Source organism: Podarcis muralis, chromosome 2 (assembly GCF_964188315.1).
Source record: "Podarcis muralis chromosome 2, rPodMur119.hap1.1, whole genome shotgun sequence".
NCBI classification, from domain to species: Eukaryota; Metazoa; Chordata; class Lepidosauria; order Squamata; family Lacertidae; genus Podarcis; species Podarcis muralis.
In genome coordinates this window covers 110808935-110829918 of record NC_135656.1, presented here as the reverse complement: position 1 = coordinate 110829918, position 20984 = coordinate 110808935, and the positions used below count along the sequence as shown (strand labels likewise).

Here is a 20984-nt window from a genome sequence, read left to right as displayed (position 1 = left end):
ATAGGTGCCCCCTGGTTTAGGTAGGAATAAGTAATAAATAAAAAGAGAACCGGGGGGGGGGGGGACCAGGGCAAGGGTATAGAGTGGAGTTGAAGGAAATCTAACAAAATTCTGATTCCCCCCCCATGGTGACTACTTCAATTATTATTTTTTAAAAATCAAATGTCAAATTCTTTACAAATATATATTATTTTCTGTTCCTGCTTTCCTGGTGTCCTGAGCATGTGCTTAGCTGTCCTGTTGGTTCATCCAGTACGACAGGAAGTCAAACTAGAGTTGAAATTAACTATCACCAAACCCGCTACATCCATTTTACTTCCATCAGCTGATAAGAATGGATGCAAGTTCCCAGTGGTTGTTTTTTTAAAACAACAACAACAACTCTTTCGCACAGAAGAGTTCTTACACAAAGCAGCTGCATTAAAAAATGAAAAATTGCCCCTGCAGGCAAGGAAGGAAAGGAAGAAGCAGCCTTTCGTGCGAGAAACCCCAAATCCTTGCTGGTCTTGGAGCAGCAGTTATTATTATTACAGTGGTACCTCAGGTTACAGACACTTCAGGTTACAGACTCCGCTAACCCAGAAATAGTACCTCAGGTTAAGAACTTTACCTCAGGATGAGAACAGAAATCGTGTGGCGGCAGCGGGAGGCCCCATTAGCTAAAGTGGTACCTCAGGTTTTGAACAGTTTCAGGTTAAGAACGGACCTCCGGAACGAATTAAGTTCTTAACCCGAGGTACCACTGTATTACTATTAGTGCTTTCCCCCCTCAAGGGTACGCAATACCGGCCCCTCTTTTTTTGATTTTGCTAAAAAGTGTGGCACTTACTGTTAACAACTTCATGGTGAGTACCTATATTTCTAGGGGGGAAAGCACTGATTACCATCATTCTCATTACTTCTGCCGTTTTGTGCCGAGCTGGAATATTGAGAAAATGGTATTATAAAATGAAAATCAAAGGTGTCCAGGCATCTACAGAAATGCCTCAGCACATGCCCAAAAAAGACCTCAGGTTTCCTGGCAGGAAGAAACACAGATTTACTTATCACGACTGAAGTTGTTTGCACCCTCCTCTTTCCTTTGCATCCAGTGTGTGTGTGCACACAGAAAATAATAGATCTACCTGATGGCCAACCCATGGAGACATTGCTATGTAGCCCCAAGTATTATTATTGTGTGATTATGAAATGATTGTATACCGTATTTTTCGCTCTATAAGACGCACCAGACCACAAGACGCACCTAGTTTTTGGAGGAGGAAAACAAGGGAAAAAATATCCTGAATCTCATAAGCCAGAACAGCAAGAGGGATCGCTGCGCAGCGAAAGCAGCAATCCCTCTTGCTGTTCTGGCTTCTGGGATAGCTGCGCAGCCTGCACTTGCTCCATAAGATGCACACACATTTCCCCTTACTTTTTAGGAGGGAAAAAGTGAGTCCTATAGAGCAAAAAATACGGTAATCTTAGAAGGTTGTGTAAGTTTAGAAGGAGTGTGGCTGTGACCTTCGTCATGGAGTGGCTCTTCTGAACTCGCCACTGCACAATTCACAGGAGACAAAAATGTATTGCAGTGCGTGTGGTTTCTAATATTTTGTAATCCAAAGGCAGGAAATTTCCTTTCAAACGGCTGCCACTTGTCCGCCTTCTCTGACCCCAATAGTTCACGGCTGCTGACACTTCCTGCTCATACTTCTTCAGACAGTGTCTTATCAAGCTTTCCTGGTATCCTGAGCTGTTAAAACGTTTGCAGAAATTCCTAAGTTCGTCGGAAGGAATTGTTTCTGTTCGCGATCCTTGAGATGTGCAGTGGCAGCAGCAACTAGCCAACCCTCTTGGTTAAGTCGCTCTTGGGTATTTCGGCGTATATGACGGCTGGCGTCCCGTTATCCATCTTAGTCTGGCACCCTCCAGCCTCTCTGAACTCTAGAGCTGTGTATTCGATTCGATCGGCTCCCTGGATAGCATTGGGTAGGGAAAGAGAAAAGAGACACGAGAAGGAGAAGAAGAAGAAGTGGAGGAGGAGGAGTTTGGATTTGATACCCCGCTTCATCACTCCCCTTCAGGAGTCTCAAAGCGGCTAACATTCTCCTTTCCCTTCCTCCCCCACAACAAACACTCTGTGAGGTGAGTGGGGCTGAGAGACTTCAGAGAAGTGTGACTGGCCCAAGGTCACCCAGCAGCTGCATGTGGAGGAGCGGGGAAGCGAACCCGGTTCCCCAGATTACGAGTCCACCACTCTTAACCACTACACTACACTGGCTCAGAGCACAAGGCAAAAATAAATAGTTTTAAGAACAGCCTGGCTAGATCAGACCAAAGACCCATCTTGTCCAGTATCCTTTTGGCCACAAGGGTCAGCCGGGTGCCAATGGGAAGCCTGCAAGCCGAACTTTCCATATTTATTTATTTAATATCCTACCTTTCCTCTGAGATCAAGTGAGATGTACGTGCATCTTTCCCATCCCCAAAACAATCCTGTGAGGTAGTTTAGGCCAAAAGCGTGAGCTTGGCCCAAACGGCTCAAGGTCACCCACGGAATGGTATATAAAGAAGTGTGAGATACAGCGATTAATGATAAATTAACAAGCGCTGTCAAAGTACGGAGGGGAATATGGAAGAGAAACGACTTTGAGGAAATTGGGAAGATATTTGTAGAAAGGGGTCAAACCATCTCAAGAAGTGGTTTCGGGGGGGTTGGAAAGTTGGATAGTTAGGATAAATAATGGTCTCATTTTTATGCACATTTTTATTTATATTATTATTACTTTGTTTATTTGTTTATTTAAAAGGTCACCCAGTGAGCTTCATGACTTAGTGGGGATTTGAACCCTGATCTCCTATGTCCAGTCTTTATTAAGCCTTTACCCATACCAACCCCCAACTCCTATAACAATAGGAACAGGCTCCCTGTTTATCCTCAGCAGGAACAGGAGAAGTTACCCAGTTAGAAGTTACCTCCATGTAGGTGGGGTCTTCCGTTCCAGGTTCTGCTTCCATTCCAGGTTCTGTTTCCTCTCTTCTCTTTGAAGATCCTTCTGGTCCTGGGATCGAAAGAAGGGCATAAGACAGGAAGAGTGAACCCACAGCCCCAGGCATTGGACTCCAACTCCCATCATCCTCATGCAATAATTGCCACATCAGAAAGAGCCATAAGTAGGACAAAAGCCCTACAACTCACCATCTGGGTCCTTCCTCCCTTGCATTTCCTTCGCCTTCGTAGTCTCACTGGGGGTTAAAAGAACGACAGAGAAATGCTTTCTGCGCATTTGCTATTCACACTGTTCATTTGGACAGGAGAAATGTGCTGTGTTTGAGTGGGCATTTTATATCACCAACAACAACACACTTCTGATAAGACATGGTAAATTGAGACTCTGTCCATACAGCTCCAATTTTGTGAGTTGGTTGTGCGGCTGTTGTTTCCAGAGCCTCGTGGAATGCTAGTTCAAGATTGGCTGGTTACATTTTAGATGCTTGAGCCAAGTCATGGCTTTCAGAGCATGTGATGACATGGCCAAGATCCTGAGAGGGTGTAAGTCCACAGCATCTGGTTGGAGACCAGGAGTTGTATCCAGGGGACCCATTGAAATCAATAAACCTAAGTCAGTTGTGTCCATTGCCTTCAATGGGTATATTCTATGTATGAGTAGCATTGGATATGACCCCAAGTTCCAAGGAGACCAAAGTTCTGGGGTGACAGAGCATATATTTATTGGACTCTGAGAGACTGATAAAGTTGGTCACTTAACAGAGTTGGATTTTAAAAGGTAAAGGTAAAGGACCCCTGACAGTTAAGTCCAGTCGTGAATGACTCTGGGGTTGCGGTGCTCATCTCGCTTTACCGGCCGAGGGAGCCGACGTTTGTCCGCAGACAGTTTTTCCAGGTCATGTGGCCAGCATGACTAAGCTGCTTCTGGCAAAACCAGAGCAGCGCATGGAAACGCTGTTGACCTTCCTTCTGGAGCAGTACCTATTTATCTACTTGCACTTTTTGGCGTGCTTTCGAACTGCTAGGTTGGCAGGAGCTGGGACAGAACAACGGGAGCTCACCCCGTTGCGGGGATTCGAACCGCGAACTTCCGACTGGCAAGCCCAAGGACCAATAGCGAGAAAAATTCCATCTCTGATGTAAGTGGACTAGGAAAAAAAGTCTTGGAATTTCTGAGAATGCTTCCACTTTAGTGCTAAATTTCCATTACGTAAAAGCTAGCCATTTCAGTCCACTTGGGTCATTGCTAAAATAAAAAGATCAAACTTGGAATGTTGATTCAGAAATAAAACCCAGGATATTTGCCTATTCAGGAGTTCTTCTAAGGAGTATCGAACCTCAGCATCTCTAGGTGGCGCTGTTGGTCTGATTGTAAAGGGGTAAAGGTAAAGGGACCCCTGACCATTAGGTCCAGTCGTGGCCAACTCTGGGGTTGCGGCGCTCATCTCGCTTTATTGGCTGAGGGAGCCGGTGTACAGCTTCCGGGTCATGTGGCCAGCAGGACTAAGCCGCTTCTGGGGAACCAGAGCAGCGCACAGAAACGCCGTTTACCTTCCTGCCGGAGCGGTACCTATTTATCTACTTGCACTCTGACGTGCTTTTGAACTGCTAGGTTAGCAGGAGCAAGGACTGAGTATCGGGAGCTCACCCCGTCGCAGGGATTCGAACCGCCGACCTTCTGATCAGCAAGTCCTAGGTTCTGCGGTTTAACCCACAGCGCCACTGGTCTGATTGTATCCGAATATAAATGTATGTTACAACTTCATGGTTGCGTGGAGACATATCGAATCCTTTCAGAAACCAGTGTTTTGCAGACACAAACGGATGCTTTCACAGACTGGAAACTCCAGTCTAAGCGACATACATAAAAAAACCACCCCAATTTCGGTACCTGATGCTGTGCGAGCGACGATTCCTGCAGATGAGGAATACGACAACTCCCACCAAGATGAGAGCAAGGAGTCCAGCAACGCAGCCCCCAATTATACGCGGGTCAGCCGTATTCCCTACATCATTGGGGGTGTGGGGAGGAAACGACAACCAGCTTAGAAATGCAAACACCTCATTGGGCAGGAGGAAGAAGGGGTGGGGCAGCTTTACATACAAAGGGGACTCCCACCCCAAAATCCCCCTCCCCACCTGCCCTTTCTCCTGAATGCAAAAATTTATTTATTTATTTTCAAATGCTTTTTATTGAGTTTTCTTTAACATAAACAAACAAAATAAATACTCTAAAATTCAAACAGTCATGTGTCCACTTATTTTCTAAACGCTCTACCGCGTGCGGACTTCCCTCCCTCCCTCCAACAGGCTTTCGTATTGAATTTTCTCTTTTTTCGCAGATTCTTCATAGCATCCTATACACATCACAAAACTAATTTTAATCCTACTACCGTCTTTAAACTTCTACAGTTATTACCTATATGCTCAACAAATTTACTCCATTCATTTTTGAACTTGGATTCCTCTTGGTGATGGATCTTGTGGGTCACGTTTTGCTAATTCTACATATTCAGCCATTTATGCCTGCCACTCCGCTAAAATGTTGGTATTTCCTGAGTTTTCCATTTTGGGGCTACTAAAATTCTGGCGGCAGTCGTAGCATACATAAATAATCTCTGATCTGCTTTTCTTATTTCATCCCCTATCAAAAATTTCTTTTTCAAAGCTGAGCAAAAACAAGCCTTCGGCTTAGCTCTAACTGAGGTGTGTGGAGTCTTTGGTTCTCTGGGTGTTGCTGAACTTCAACTCCCCTTAACCCTGGCCATTGGCTATGCTTGCTGAGGCTGATGGGAGTTGTAGTTCAGATATACCTGGAGGGCCAAAGTCCCCCACTCCCCACCCCTGCTGTAAAGGTATCTCCATGGTGGGAAAAGCAGCTCCTATTAATAATAATAAATAATAATTTCTTATTTATACCCTGCCCTTCCCAGTTCAGAAAACTGGGCTCAGGGCAGCTAACAACAAATTTAAAACACTTAATTGATGCAACAAAAAAAACAGCATAAAATACAGTATAAAACGTGAATAACAATAAACTCAGAATTCAAAAATCAATTTAGGGGGGAAATCCATCCAATAAACATTAGATGATCACCAGGGCTAGCTGGCTAAATTAGTCCTACTTGGGCCAGCGAGGAGACCTGGGGAGAATTAGCTGTGGGATCCCAGAGCGGGCAATCTTCACAAAAAGGGGAGGGGGAGGGAAGGAAGGGAGGGGAATAAAAGATCAGGCTAAGTTCAAATTGAAAGCCAGGCGGAATAGCTCTATCTTACAGGCCCAGCAGAAGGAACTTAAATCCTGCAGGGACCTAGTCTCATGGGACAGAGCATTCCACCAGTTCAGAGCCATCACTGAGAAGGCCCTGACCCTGGTGGAGGATACTCTGACTTCCTTAAAGCCTGGAACCTCTAAACTATGGTTATTCATGGACCTTAAGTTCCGCTGCGGGGCATACCAGGAGAGGTGGTCCCATAAATACGAGGGCCCTAAGCTATTACAATACAGTAAGGTCATGCATCCTTTAAGGTACAAAAACCCGTCTTTGTTTCTTGTTTTAAGTGGTGCCTTGTCATCTATGGGCTGTTGCAGACATGCATGGGGTGGTGATTTGTACGTATGAATAAGCCATCACAGATAAAAGATACAGTAATAGGTCTCTTACACAGCCTCGGACCAGTATACCTGAAGGAGCATCTCCACTCCCATCGTTCAGCCCGGAAACTGAGGTCCAGCTCTGAGGGCCTTCTGACGGTTCCCTCACTGTGAGAAGCAAAGTTACAGGGAAGCAGGCAGAGGGCCTTCTTGGTAGTGGCACCCGCCCTCTGAAACGCCCTCCCATCAGATGTCAAAGAAATAAACAAGTATCTGACATTTAGAAGACATCTGAATCTGAAAGCAGCCCTGTTTAGGGAAGTTTTTAATGTTAGATCTTTTATCATGTTTTTAATATTCTGTTGGGAGCCCCCCAGAGTGGCTGAGGAAACCCAGCCAGATGGGCGGGGTATAAATAAATTATTATTATTATTATTATTATTATTATTATTATTATTATTATTATTACAACATCACATCAACACTGAAAGGTCAAACTTCTCAGTTAGGAGTCGGTCCACACATTCAGCTTGCAGCCATCAAGGAATGACTAAATGATGGAGTTAGAAGAAACCTTGGAATGAACACTTATGGATGAACTAGGCCCGTTTATCGTAGCTAAAATGCCTACAAGCCTTTGCCAAACTCGACACTCACCTTCCAGATGAGGATTTTCTAAATTGCCTTCCAAACAGTAGCCATTCTGACAGGCAGGGTGAGAACAGTTCCAGAGACCATAATAGCGGCTAGAAAAACGTTCTATTGTTATGGCGTTCCTTTTTACCCGGATATCTGCACTATTGTTGGAAACCGGCAGGCCGTTTTGGGTCCATGTGATCTTCGTGTTGCCATCAGATTTATCCCCTCTCTGGTCCTTACAGGGTTTACAGGAGAGGGTTACCGAATCATGGTGTCCAGGGGGTGTGGTAGAAGGTCTGACCCGAATTCCATTTTCTTTATCTGACATAAATGAACAAAAGGATAAGAACAATCAGGCCTGGGGAACTGACCTCAGTTCTTCCCGTGACAGGATTTCCTCCTATGCTATTCCTCTAACAGAGACTACGGTTCTTTCATCCCAATTTACAGTTCGAGGTCCTGATCGCATTTCCTTCCATGCCCCCATTGTGGCAGTGTTGGGAAAAAGAAAACAAATTAACATGACATTGGGGTGAGCAGAGAGGTTCAAATCTCTCTGTCCAGCACAGTGTTCTGATGGGGTTACAAATTGCTCTCCTCCTTGGCGGCTTCCAACATATATAAAAACATCATAAAACATTAAACATTTTTTTAAAAAAAACTTCCCCATGCAGGGCTGCCTTCGGATGTCTTCCAAAGGTTGTATAGTTACTTATTTCCTTGGCTCAGTGGGTCACATAACACCATACCCTCCAACATTTCTGTGATGAAAATAGGGATGTCCTAAGGAAAAATGGGACATTTCGTGATCAAATCAGAAACCAGGACGGCTTCTGTAAATCCAGGACTGTCCCTGGAAAATAGGGAGACTTGGAGGGTCTGAAATCATCTGAGGTCATGTTGGATCCACACCACAAATTTAAAGCTTATTCCACTTTTAACGGTTTCTTATGGCTTCCCCAAAGGAATTCTGGGAACTGTCTTTGGTTCAGGGTGCTGGGCATTGTGGCTCTGTGAGGGGTCTTCTAACAAACCTCAGCACCTTTGACAAGTAACAGTTCCCAGGATTCTTTGAGAGAAGCCTTCTTGGTGGTGGCGCCCTCCCATCAGATATCAAGGAAATAAGCAACTATCTGACTTTTAGAAGACATCTGAAGGCAGCCCTGTTTAGGGAAGCTTTTAATGTTTGATCTTTTACCGTGTTTTTAATATTCTGTTGGGAGCCGCCCAGAGTGGCTGGGGAAACTCAGCCAGATGGGCGAGGTATATATAATTTATTATTATTATTATTATTATTATTATTATTATTATTATTATTATTAACTGTTAAACCGGTATAACACTGCGTTTAATGTGGATTTGTCCTATGTGCATCCAAGCCCCATCCAGGGCCGGATTAGGTTTGATGAGGCCTAAGCTACTGAAGGTAATGGAGCCCTTTATGTGTCGAGCTGTTCTTTTTCTTTTTTGGTATATAATTTTTATTAGTTTTCTTTTCTAACAACAAATATCAAAATCATTTCCAAACATACACTCTACATTCCCCCCCCCCCTTCCTGTTGACTTCCTTCAACTTCCCCTCTGGTTTGTTACATTAAATGATACAATCTGCTATTCCTTACCTGTCAAAATGTTATTAAAATGTTATTCTTCAGGCATTTTGTTAAGTAAAGTTGTGAATGTTTATGCAAATCCTGCTACCAAGTCCATTTTTTCAGTTGTTTCTGCAGATAGTTCATTAGTAGGCAAACTAAGGCCCTGGGGCCAGATCCAGCCCAATCGCCTTCTAAATCCGGCCCGTGGACGGTCCTGGAATCAGTGTGTTTTTACATGAGTAGAATGTGTGCTTTTATTTAAAATGCACCTCTGGGTGATTTGTGGGGCATAGGAATTCGCTCATTTCCCCCCCTTCAAAATATAGTCTGCCCCCCCCCCCCAACTAGGTCTGAGAGACAGTGGACCAGCCCCCTACTGGAAAAGTTTGCTGACCCCTGAGATAGTTTATGAGAGGTTCCCATTCTTTTAAAAAAATCACTACTGTCTTTTTCATGGCACTTATCCGTTAGCTTTGCTGATGTCTTTTGTCAACAACAAATTGTCGGCAGTTTCTTTTTTGTTGTTGAATATATGCTATATGATGCTTTTGAATTATGGTGCTGGAGGAGACTCTTGAGAGTCCCATGGACTGCAAGAAGATCAAACCTCTCCGTTCTGAAGGAAATCAGCCCTGAGTGCTCACTGGAAGGACAGATCCTGAAGCTGAGGCTCCAATACTTTGGCCACCTCTTGAGAAGACTCCCTGGAAAAGACCCTGATGTTGGGAAAGAGGGAGGGCACAAGGAGAAGGGGACGACAGAGGATGAGATGGTTGGACAGTGTTCTCGAAGCTACCAGCATGAGTTTGACCAAACTGCAGGAGGCAGTGGAAGACAGGAGTGCCTGGCGTGGTGTGGTCCATGGGGTCACGAAGAGTCGGACACGACTAAACAACAACAATCTGCTATATGGTAATTTATGGACCTAAGAGGTATCTAAAGCCATTTGCACATAACAAAATATGGATTTTATCAAAGTAATTGTTGAACTGAAATACAATTAAGAAGAAGTATATTATTAGTGAAACTGGGGGGGGGGGGCGAGAGAGTGGAGCCCTAAGCTATAGCTTGTTAACTTATATGTAAATCCGGCACCCATACTGCTATGTAACCTCCCAGTATTTTTACCAGGCTCCACGGAGACGGAGATCTTTGATGAATTTCTGTTGCCGTTGGAACAGTAGAAAGTGCCCGAGTCGTTCATGTAGAGGCTTTTGAGGACAAGGACCAAGTTCCTCTCTCCCTTTTCTCCCTGCTTTTCTGCTCGCGATTGAAACCGCTCCAGCAGCACCTGGTCTTCTCCAACAGAACTTGTAGAGAATATTTCCTTCTTGCCTCTATCGCTGAAGCCAGCACAGATGGGGTATCGCGGAATCCAGTACCAAGTCAGTTTGGGCCCCTGAAGTTGGCAGGGAATTTCGACCTCTTCTCCAGCCTCCACTGAAAGCACTGGATCAGCTAAGGTGTCTCCTGCCTCGAAGTTTCCTCGCCCCTTCCTGGGAAGGGTTTGCAGCTTACCCCTGCGAGCGTCTGTCATCAAAACAGCCAGGGCGGTCGCGGCCAGAATTAAGAAAGGAAAGGGCTTCATGGGGGAAAGCGGAGAGGGGGGTTCTCCAACTGTGCCTTTCCGCAGCACGGCAGCTTCTGCTTCTCAAGAGGAACTGTGGCAAGAACGTGCAAGAGGGAGGCCGCAAAACTCGACAGCAGAGGGAATGAGAAAGAGGAAGGGCAGGACGGTGCTCTATGAGGAAACATGACTCTAGGCTACCAAAACAGACTGTGAGTGGATAGTGTAATTATACTGTTTGGCCACTAGGTGGCTCTGGATAAAATTGTATCTAGACCTGAGTCCAGGACTTCTTGTGTCTGTTTTGTTCTGTTAGGAGAGGGGTGATCAAAATTCCTATCCGGCTTCCTGACTTGTATGTCCTCTTAAGTCTTCCGTGAGGTGTGTTTGTTTAAAAATGTTTTAAGATAACTGTAATAATAATAATAATAATAATAATAATAATAATAATAATAATAATGTATTATTTATACCCCGCCCAGCCACTCTGGGCAGCTCCCAACAGAATTAAAAGCACAATAGAACATCACACAGAACATTCAATTATGGTGCTGGAGGAGACTCTTGAGAGTCCCATGGACTGCAAGATCAAACATCTCCATTCTGAAGGAAATCCGCCCTGAGTGCTCGCTGGAAGGACAGGTCGTGAAGCTGAAGCTTCAATACTTTGGCCACCTCATGAGAAGAGAAAACTCCCTGGAAAAGACCCTGATGTTGGGAAAGATGGAGGGCACAAGGAGAAGGGGACAACAGAGGACGAGATGGTTGGACAGTGTTCTCGAAGCTACCAGCATGAGTTTGACCAAACTGTGAGAGGCAGTGGAAGACAGGAGTGCCTGGCGTGCTCTGGTCCATGGGGTCACACAGAGTCGGACACGACTAAACAACTAAACAACAACAACAAGAAGACTTTAAAATTCTTATCACAGTATCTATTTGCAGTGTGTGTGTGTGTGTGTGTGTGTGTGTGTGTGTGTGTGTGTGTCCATAGCTTTCACCAGATTCTCAAAGGAGTCGATGACCCAAAACATGTTAAGAAGCACTGCTTTCGAGGGAGGAAAATCTCCCTTCTTGTTGCTGTTATTAGATGCTTAGGATTCAGGGACTCAGGCTGCCTGGTTACAGCATCTCATCTAGAAGTTCACCTTCCGCCCACAAGTAACTCATTGCTGACCACAATATATTACCACAATGGGGGTTTCTTGACTCCCTTTAAGATTTTCTTTCCATGTGGTCGAGAGTTTCCTCCCCGTCCCCCAGCTCAACACAGAACGTAGGCATGTGTGTTTCAGCAGGGCCTGGAAATTTGCAGTTGTCCTGGGGCGGGGAGTCCCTCTGGTCGACAAGTAGGTCATACGATGATGACAGCAAACGTGGCAACAGATGGGGGACGAAAGATCACCTGAAATTTACCACCGAAGCTTCCTTTTCTCACTTCCTGCTTCTGCTTTTCTGACCTGAGGGACTTTCCCCACCTTCCTCCTTCTCGATCCTGGAGATATTTATATTTTACCCGGTTCACAGCTGGCCCGGGCAGGTGAGGAGGTGAGTAAACTTAAGGTTGCCAACTGAGGGCTTACACCTCCCTTTTCTAATACAGTCTGGCAAGTATCTGTTCAGCTGAGCACACTATCAATATGCGGAAGAGATTCAGGAACTGAGTATTTACCATCACAAAAGAATGGCCAGACTGCCCAGAAAGTGCAATCAGTAACCATTATCAGGTATCTGGCAGACAGAATTTCTGTAGTCAAAACAAAAAAAAAAATTTTTCCTTCCAGTAGCACCTTAAAGACCAACTAAGTTAGTTCTTGGTATGAGCTTTCGTGTGCTTGCACACTTCTTCAGATACCTGAAGAATCTGAAGAAGTGTGCATGCACACGAATCTGTATCTGAAGAAGTGTGCATGCACACGAAAGCTCATACCAAGAACTAACTTAGTTGGTCTTTAAGGTGCTACTGGAAGGAAAAAAAATTTTTTTTTTGTTTTGACTATGGCAGACCAACACGGCTACCTATCTGTAACTAGAATTTCTGTAGACCGCCTCCTCTGCTATTGACCGCCTCCTTCTGTGATGAATGTATGATGTTTCAAGGGGGTGGTCTTGGGCTACAGGGTGGGCAATTTCAAAAGTCTGTATAAGAGCTTGCACACCAATGTTCTGGGTTCCTCCTCCCTCCTGCGTGGGGTGTGGGGTGAGCACCCTGTTGCAACAGCTCTAATAAAGATCAGGCTTACTAGCTGCTTTGCTTCTCAATATTCTCTGGTTGGCCTCTGTTATTTTCTCCGACCAATAGAGAACCTACATAAGGACTCTATACATGCTCTTGGGAAAAGGAGCAGTTTTTTGGGGGACAGGAGGCAGGCAGGTGTGGGGGACTCCCTGGTCCTGAATAGGGTAACTGTGCCCCTGAAGGACCAGGCGCACAGCCTGGGAGTCATTCTGGACTCACAGCTGTCCATGGAGGCGCAGGTCAATTCTGTATCCAGTGCAGCTGTCTACCACCTCCATCTGGTACACAGGCTGAGACCCTACCTGCCCACGGACTGTCTCGCCAGAGTGTTGCATGCTCTGGTTATCTCTCGCTTGAACTACTGCAATGCACTCTATGTGGGGCTACCTTTGAAGATGACCTGGAAACTACAACTAATCCAGAATGCGGCAGCTAAACTGGTGACTGGGAACGGCCGCCGAGACCATATACCACCGGTCTTGAAAGACCTACACTGGCTCCCAGTACGTTTCCGAGCACAATTCAAAGTGTTGGTGCTGACCTTTAAAGTACTAAATGGCCTCGGTCCAGTATATCTGAAGGAGCGTCTCCACCCCCATTGTTCTGCCCGGACACTGAGGTCCAGCGCCGAGGGCCTTCTGGCGGTTCCCTCCCTGCGATAAGTTAGGTTACAGGGAACCAGGAAGAGGGCCTTCTCAGTAGTGGCACCCGCCCTGTGGAACGCCTTCCCACCAGATGTCAAAGAGAAAAACAACTACCTGACTTACTCTAGAGCATATATTCTTTTCCTGTGATTTTGGCAGTAATGCCAGAAGACAATTATTTGAGGCCCTAAAATTTAATAGACATATTCTTACACAACCAACTGTTCAGGACCTGCTGGCGGACAGTGAGGATCAAATCACTTTAATAGTGGCTGAATTTTTAAGTGCTGTCCATGAAGAAAGAATGGGCCATGATAAAGAGACTTAGTGGTTCTTAATGGTAAGTAATGTTGCTGTGTTGTATTATATTATCTATGTACATTGATTTATTTCTTGGAGTTAAGAATAGGACTGGGATAAATTGTGCTCGCTGAGCCTGTATTTTATACAGTCTGTATATGATGCTTGTTTGACAATGTGTGGTGTGTTATGCCTAATAAAGGATTTTGAATTGAACTACCTGACTTTTAGAAGACTTCTGAAGGCAGCCCTGTTTAGGGAAGCTTTTAATGATTAATAGACTATTGTATTTTAATATTCTGTTGAAAGCCGCCCAGAGGGGCTGGGGAAACCCAGCCAGATGGGCGGGGTATAAATAATATATGATGATGATGATGATGATGATGATGATGATGATGATGATGCGTTAGTTGCAGGGGGTTGGAAGGGATGACCTCGCAGGGTCCCTTCCAACTCTGTGATTCTGCAATTCAGCATGCAACGCCTGTGGCTTTCCCCCCAACGAGTTACTTACCACCCTTCTGAAGCTGGCTGAGCAAGTTAAATCGAAAGCCCTCTTTGTTTTCAGTTCTGATTTTCATTTGGCACGATGACTTACCTTGGACTTCCTCCCTGGCTCTGGGATTCCCCCACCCAGCGGCTGTGACGGCCTCCGCGGCCAACCAATCAGCTTTCCCTGCCCACTCTGCTTGGGTACATCCAAGGGAAGGGGAAAACTTCATCCTGCTTTCAGATGGGAAGCCAGAAAGCTTCAGAAAGAGAGAGGCACATGACGGGCATCTTCAGGACCCAGGAAGACAATGAGGTACATGGTTGGTGGCAGGAGGGGAAGGCGACATACAACATTGTTTTCAGGGCTGGAGGGTGGATGGATTTCAGCAGGGGTGACTTTTCAGTCGAGAGAAAAGGCAAGCGACAGGTGACACGCTAGCAGCCTTTCTCAAACTGTGGGTCCCCAGATGTTCTTGAACTGCAACTCCCGAATTTTCAATATGGTTTTGCAAGTATCCTTTAAGCACCTTCCAGAACTCCGAACTCCTATTAGAATAAACAAGTTCCGTTTTAAATACTGAAATACTAAATAAGACGGATAACAATGTGTAACAGAAAAAGAAGCGTGAAATTAGGTTAAAGGTGTGTGAAAGAAAGCAATAGAAGTGGAAAGAAATGGCAGTTGAGTAGATTGGAAGTCTCAGTGGCGTAGCGTGGGGGGTGCAGGGGGGGCCAGCCGCACCGGGCGCAACATCTGGGGTTAGGGCAAATCCATGGGTTAGGGGGCGCAAATCCACAGGTTAGGGGGCGCAAATCCACGGGTTAGGGGGCGCAAATCCACGGGTTAGGGGGCACAAATTACTTGCCTTGCCCCGGGTGCTGACAACCCACGCTACGCCACTGGGAAGTCTAACACAAAGGTGGGGTGAGGGGTGGTGGACGGTGATTGGAAAAGGAATTATCTGTGAAATAGAAATAAAAAAAATAAAAAAGAACTACAACTCCCATCACCCCTAGCTAGCAAGGCCAGAGCTCAGGGATGATGGGAGTTGTAGTCCAACAACATCTGGGGACCCACAGGTTGAGAACCGCTGTAGAGGTTTCTAGCATTGTGTAAGCATAGACAGTTTTTTCGCCTCCCTCCCTCCCGATGCTAGACCTCGTGAACATCCAACGAGGCTGAAGGTTCGAATATTCGGGACAGAAAAAAGAAAACTCTTTTTTCATGGGTCACATAGTCGGAACTACGGAACTCACTGCCACAAGAAGCAGCGACGGCCGCCAAATTGGACGGCTTTAAAAGAAGACTGGGTGAATTCATGGAGGATACGTCTATTCGTGGCTAATAGCCACAATGGCCAATGCTCTCTCTTCATGCTCAGTGGCAGTCAGGCTTCTGCTGGAAACCATGGCAAGGGAGAAGGCTCTTGTGCTTGAATCCCACTTGCGGGTTTCCCCAGATAGCTCAGCCAGTAGAACAAGAGGTTCTTAATCTCTGGGTTGTGGGTTTGAGCCCCTGGTTGGGAAAAAGATTTTTGCACTACAGGGTTGGACTAGATCATGGGTAGGCAAACTAAGGCCCGGGGGCCGGATCCGGCCCAATTGCCTTCTAAATCCGGCCCATGGACGGTCCTGGAATCAGCGTGTTTTTATAAGAGTAGAATGTGTCCTTTTATTTAAAATGCATCTCTGGGTTATTTGAGGGGCAAAGGAATTCATTCATTATTTTTTTCCAAAATATAGTCCGGCCCCCCACAGGGTCTGAGGGACGGTGGACCGGCCCCCTGCTGAAAAAGTTTGCTATAATATCCTAGTCACTAGATGACCCCTGGGGTCCCTTCAAACCCAGCAATTCTACGCTTCTCTTATTTTATCTGGTTGGCCACTGTTAGAAGAAGGATGCTGAAACAAAGGGGTCTTTGGCCTTTGGTTCTTATGTTCTTGATGGAAAGGAGGGTAGGGAAGGCAGGAGTTTTTAGCTGCCTGTGTCTTAGGGAAGTTTGGGCAATTGGTCCATCAACTCAGCATTTTCTGCTGTATTAGTGGTTCTCTGGGGTTTTGAGCGGCAGTTTCTCCCAGCCCTACTGGGACATATAATCGCAGAATTGTAGAGTTGGAAGCAACCCTGAGGATCATCTAGTCCAACCCACTGCAAGGCAGGAATACAGTGGTACCTCGGGTTAAGCACTTAATTCGTTCCGGAGGTCCGTTCTTAACCTGAAACTGTTCTTAACCTGAAGCACCACTTTAGCTAATGGGGCCTCCCACTGCTGCTGCGCCGCCGGAGCACGATTTCTGTTCTCATCCTAAAACAAAGTTCTTAACCCGAGGTAATATTTCTGGGTTAGAGGAGTCTGTAACCTGAAGCGTCTGTAACCCGAGGTACCACTGTAATAATAATAATAATAATAATAATAATAATAATAATAATAATAATAATAATAATTTATTATTTATACCCCGCCCATCTGGCTGGGTTTCCCAGCCGCTCTGGGTGGCTCCCAACAGAGTATTGAAAACACGATAAAAAATATGATAAAAGTTCGACTTTCCCCTATGAGAATCAAACCTGCAAAGTTGGCATTATCAGCACAATGCTCCAGCCAACTGAGCTGCCTGTGGCAGATTTCAGGAATAGAACCTGCATGCAAAGGAGATGATCTACCAGTAATAATAATAATAATAATAATAATAATAATAATAATAATAATAATAATTTATTTATACCCCACCCATCTGGCTGAGTTTCCCCAGCTACTCAGGGAGGCTCCCAATCAAATGTTAAAAACAGTACAGCATTAAATATTAAAAACTTCCCTAAACAGGGCTGCCTACCAGTGACCTACTGCCCCTCAAAGGCCCAAGAGACTGCCTTCGGTGGCATGGCTCAGATGTGGGATAAAGAGGGGGCATGCTTTGAGGACCCACAATGACAGCTACCTTGCTTAGTCGTCCCCCCCCCCAAAAAAAAAAAAAAACACCCGTAAAATGCTTTGTGCGCCGCCCGGGAATCGAACCCGGGTCGCAAGAATGGGAATCTTGCATGATACCACTACACCAGCAGCACTGATGACAGCTGCCTCCCTGAAGCTTAAAGGGGTTTGTGTCCGGTCAGAGCCTGGATGGGGAGACTGCCTGGGAAACTCATGCATACAGCCTTGAATTTTATGATGGAAAAAGGCAGGACATAAATGTGCGAAAGAAAAAGAAAATGGTTTTGGAGCACCTGCAGTTATGCCCTTCGCTCTCCTTTCCTCCTAAAATATCCACATCTAAGCCAGAATTTACAGGTACAGTGGTACCTCGGGTTAAGAACTTAATTTGTTCCGGAGGTCCATTCTTAACCTGAAACTGTTCTTAACCTGAGGTACCACTTTAGCTAATGGGGCCTCCCACTGCCGCCATGCGATTTCTGTTCTCATCCTGAGGTAAAGTTCTTAACCCGAGGTACTATTTCTGGGTTAGCAGAGTCTGTAACCTAAAGCGTATGTAACCTGAAGTGTCTGTAACCCAAGGTACCATTGTACAGCTTTTCGGTGGGGGCACGACCGCAGAATCAGCTCTGTCCCTCCCTCCACCTTCTCCAAAACTAAATTTGGGACGGATTGCAATTGATGAGACCTGTCCCACCAACAAGAGCCCAAAACACTTTAAAATCCCTTGGATGAAGGGCTAAAAGAACTCCCAGTGGCTACACGGTGGCAAAGAGAAAATACTTTGCACATGCTCAAAGGAACGCCGCCGATTGTTCAAATCCTCGTGTGACAAGACTGCAGCTGGAAACCGTGGTCCGGGGTGAAGCTAGGAGTTGAACTAAGTGTGGGAGGGGGGCAAGTTTCAACCCCAGCATTTCCACAACACGTAGGGCTGGGGATTCCCAGAGTGGTTTAACGCTCAATTCCTCTTCACGGGAAGCTCTGGGAATGGGAGAGGAATAGAGGTCTCCTAATTCAAAGCACCTTTAACAAACGACAGCTCCCAGAATTCCTGTGGGGAGGGGTGGAGCTGTTTGATGGATTTTTTAACTTGGGTGGGTGCTGTTTTATTTGGAGACCGGGGTTGTTTTAAATTGTAAAACATTATATGTGGGTTGGATTTTTGTATTTGTAGGCTGGAGTATTGTTTAGGGGCTTTTGTTGGGGAGTGTATTGTTTATTAGTGTGTATACATTTTCCCTGGAAAAGACCCTGATGTTGGGAAAGATGGAGGGCACAAGGAGAAGGGGACGACAGAGGACGAGATGGTTGGACAGTGTTCTCGAAGCTACAAACATGAGTCTGACCAAACTGCGGGAGGCAGTGGAAGACAGGAGTGCCTGGCATGCTCTGGTCCAGGGGGTCACGAAGAGTCGGACACGACTAAACGACTAAAAACAACAAAACAAAAAAATACATGAGTACAGTGGTACCTTGGGTTACAGACGCTTCAGGTTACAGACTCTGCTAACTAAGAAAAAGTACATCGGGTTAAGAACTTTGCTTCAGGATGAGAACAGAAATCACACGGTAGCAGCAGAAGACCCCATTAGCTAAAGTGGTACCTCAGGTTAAGAACAGTTTCAGGTTAAGAACGGACCTCCAGAACGAATTACGGACCTCCAGAACGAATTAAGTTCTTAACCCGAGGTACCACTGTACGGTTACTTGTTTGGATTATTTTGATTGTGCTTGGATTATTCTGATTATGTACAGGGTGAGTCCTTTAAAAGAGGCCCCATGGATACACAGTGCACATGTTCCACGGGACTTCTTTTAAAAGACTCACCCTGTATTTTGTGCTTTTATTATTTTGATTATGCAGTTTGTGCATTTGTTATTTTGTTTGTGTATTTTGTGCTTCGCATATTGTAACTTTGACCTATGGGTATAGAATCATAGAATCATAGAATCATAGAGTTGGAATAGACCACAAGGGCCATCGAGTCCAACCCCCTGCCAAGCAGGAAACACCATCAGAGCACTCCTGACATGTGGTTGTCAAGCCTCTGCTTAAAGACCTCCAAAGAAGGAGACTCCACCACACTCCTTGGCAGCAAATTCCACTGTCGAACAGCTCTTACTGTCAGGAAGTTCTTCCTAATGTTTAGGTGGAATCTTCTTTCTTGTAGTTTGGATCCATTGCTCCGTGTCCGCTTCTCTGGAGCAGCAGAAAACAGCCTTTCTCCCTCCTCTATGTGACATCCTTTTATATATTTGAACATGGCTATCATATCACCCCTTAACCTCCTCTTCTCCAGGCTAAACATGCCCAGCTCCCTTAGCCGTTCCTCATAAGGCATCATTTCCAGGCCTTTGATCATTTTGGTTGCCCTCCTCTGGACACGTTCCAGTTTGTCATACAAATCAATAACAACAAAAACAATAATAATAATTAATAGAAGTGGCATCATGGCACTTTAAATGTATGGTCGTAAACGTGGTCCAAGCGACTCTCCCCCTTCCCACTCTGGAAAATGCCTGTGCCATTCTCAGCTTACATGAGGTCCTTCCTTCTTCCTGAAAGCTGGGGAATTACATTTTGCCGCTGCCTCCATCCATCCACCCACCCACTGCTTCCCCTCCCCTGCACATCTCAGAAGTGGGGTTCCCCTGGGGCTCTCTCCCCCCTGACCACAGAAAAAAAAATTCCCTGACACTTCATGTCATCCGGTGACAAAGCTGAGTGGAATAAACGTCGGCTGCATCTGGGGGGAGAAACTGTGATCTCCTCGCATGACTGGCAGGAATGTTGGGGGAAACCCAGAATGTTTGAATTGCAGCCTGAGTAACTAAATACATGGGGGAATCCAAAGCGGGGGTCCCAGGCACAATAGGGAGGGGATGCAAAATGCCTGTAATCATTTGCAGAGGGTCTACCCTATACTGCGCTTGTGGCAGTTAAAAACCTCTGGCAGCGGCTGAACGGCAAGGAATCTGGCAACACGGCCGGCAGTCCAACTCCATTGATAGATAAAACTTTATGCACATTAGCCAATGGCCATAGCAACAGTCAAACATTACTGTATACGCAGAAAAGGAAATTTGATATAAAAGCACAATTTAAAGTCCTGAATCGGCTGTCAGTTAGTGGCCCTTATTCTGATTGCCCCGGCTACGAACCTAGCAACCTTTGCTGTTATCTGCTCATTTTGATCTGCTAGAAGAAAGGACATTGTGGCAGTGGTTGAGCGCCCTGGGATGGTTAGTACAAGTGGGGGTGATGATCTCGTTCCTCAGGTCTTTGTAGAGAGTACAGGACAGGAGGACATGTGCCGCTGTTTCGGTGCTACCATCTCCACAGGGGCAAAGACGTTTCTCAGGCGGGATCTTTTGGAAATGACCCTCAAGTACCGCAGATGTCAAAACATCCAGTCTTGCAAGTGTAAAAGCACGTCTGTATTTTGGGACAAGAAGTTTGTGCAGATATGGGGCCAGAGAATCAAAACGGAGAGGTGGAAAATGAACATACCAAGGGCAGAAATTCCTTATAGTGGCCAGGTTGTTCTGATGCTCGATATCTTTTAGACGTTGACCAGTTAAGACTGTTTGCTTTAGTAGGGCCCATGGTGAGTAGGCGTTGTGGGGATAGGACACAAGAGTTTTTGATAGACGGTTTTAAGCCAGGCACTTTTATGAGAGTCTTGAAGTACCAGGGATAGTAAACCAGGGTGGGGGGGATTTGAGTTTAGGCGGAGCCAGAAGTTAAGAGTTCTTTGCCAAGTCCGTACTTCTACAGAAGGGAGACTTGCCTCCAGTCTCAATGATGCGTTTGGGACGCATGGCGGTACAGAAAAAAATCTGCCTTAGAAACTTTGATTGAGCAGCTTCCAAAGTTCCGAGCCAGAAAAAAGACTGGAGCTTAACTCCATTGAGGGAAGGGGAGGTTGTCCCCTTCTTCCCTGGCAGAGAGGTGGGACACCATTTTTTGGTTCACCTCAGGCGACAAAAT

At 45.7% G+C, this 20984-nt stretch overlaps 1 protein-coding gene, 1 long non-coding RNA gene and 1 other non-coding gene across 3 annotated transcripts; all 3 read right to left on the bottom strand.

Annotated features, from left to right (window-relative positions):
* Positions 1-1369: 1369 nt before the first annotated feature.
* LOC144326417 (uncharacterized) lies at positions 1370-6558 on the bottom strand. Its single transcript, XR_013391504.1, has 4 exons — positions 4881-6558; positions 3179-3225; positions 2956-3041; positions 1370-1954 (listed from the first exon to the last, which is right to left on the bottom strand). It is a non-coding gene; the product is annotated as an uncharacterized LOC144326417 (long non-coding RNA).
* A 327-nt stretch (positions 6559-6885) lies between these two features.
* Positions 6886-20815, bottom strand: MPIG6B (megakaryocyte and platelet inhibitory receptor G6b). Its single transcript, XM_077923543.1, has 3 exons — positions 20785-20815; positions 9947-10465; positions 6886-7544 (listed from the first exon to the last, which is right to left on the bottom strand). Exons 1-3 carry the CDS (start codon positions 20813-20815, stop codon positions 7135-7137), a joined length of 960 nt encoding a protein of 319 aa, XP_077779669.1. The 3' UTR covers positions 6886-7134.
* On the bottom strand, positions 17054-17124 carry TRNAG-CCC (transfer RNA glycine (anticodon CCC)). The gene has a single exon. It is a non-coding gene; the product is annotated as a tRNA-Gly (tRNA).
* Positions 20816-20984: the final 169 nt, after the last annotated feature.

Bases quoted from the DNA above. Each gene is read 5' to 3' on its own strand.
- MPIG6B (XM_077923543.1), bottom strand. From the start codon at position 20,815: ATGCGTCCCAAACGCATCATTGAGACTGGAG. The intron at 10,466-20,784 runs GCAAGTCTCCCT...CCTCTTGAGAAG, and splicing joins ACGCATCATTGAGACTGGAG to CAGAAGCTGCCGTGCTGCGG. The intron at 7,545-9,946 runs GTAAAAATACTG...CATTTATGTCAG, and splicing joins CTCCGTCTCCGTGGAGCCTG to ATAAAGAAAATGGAATTCGG.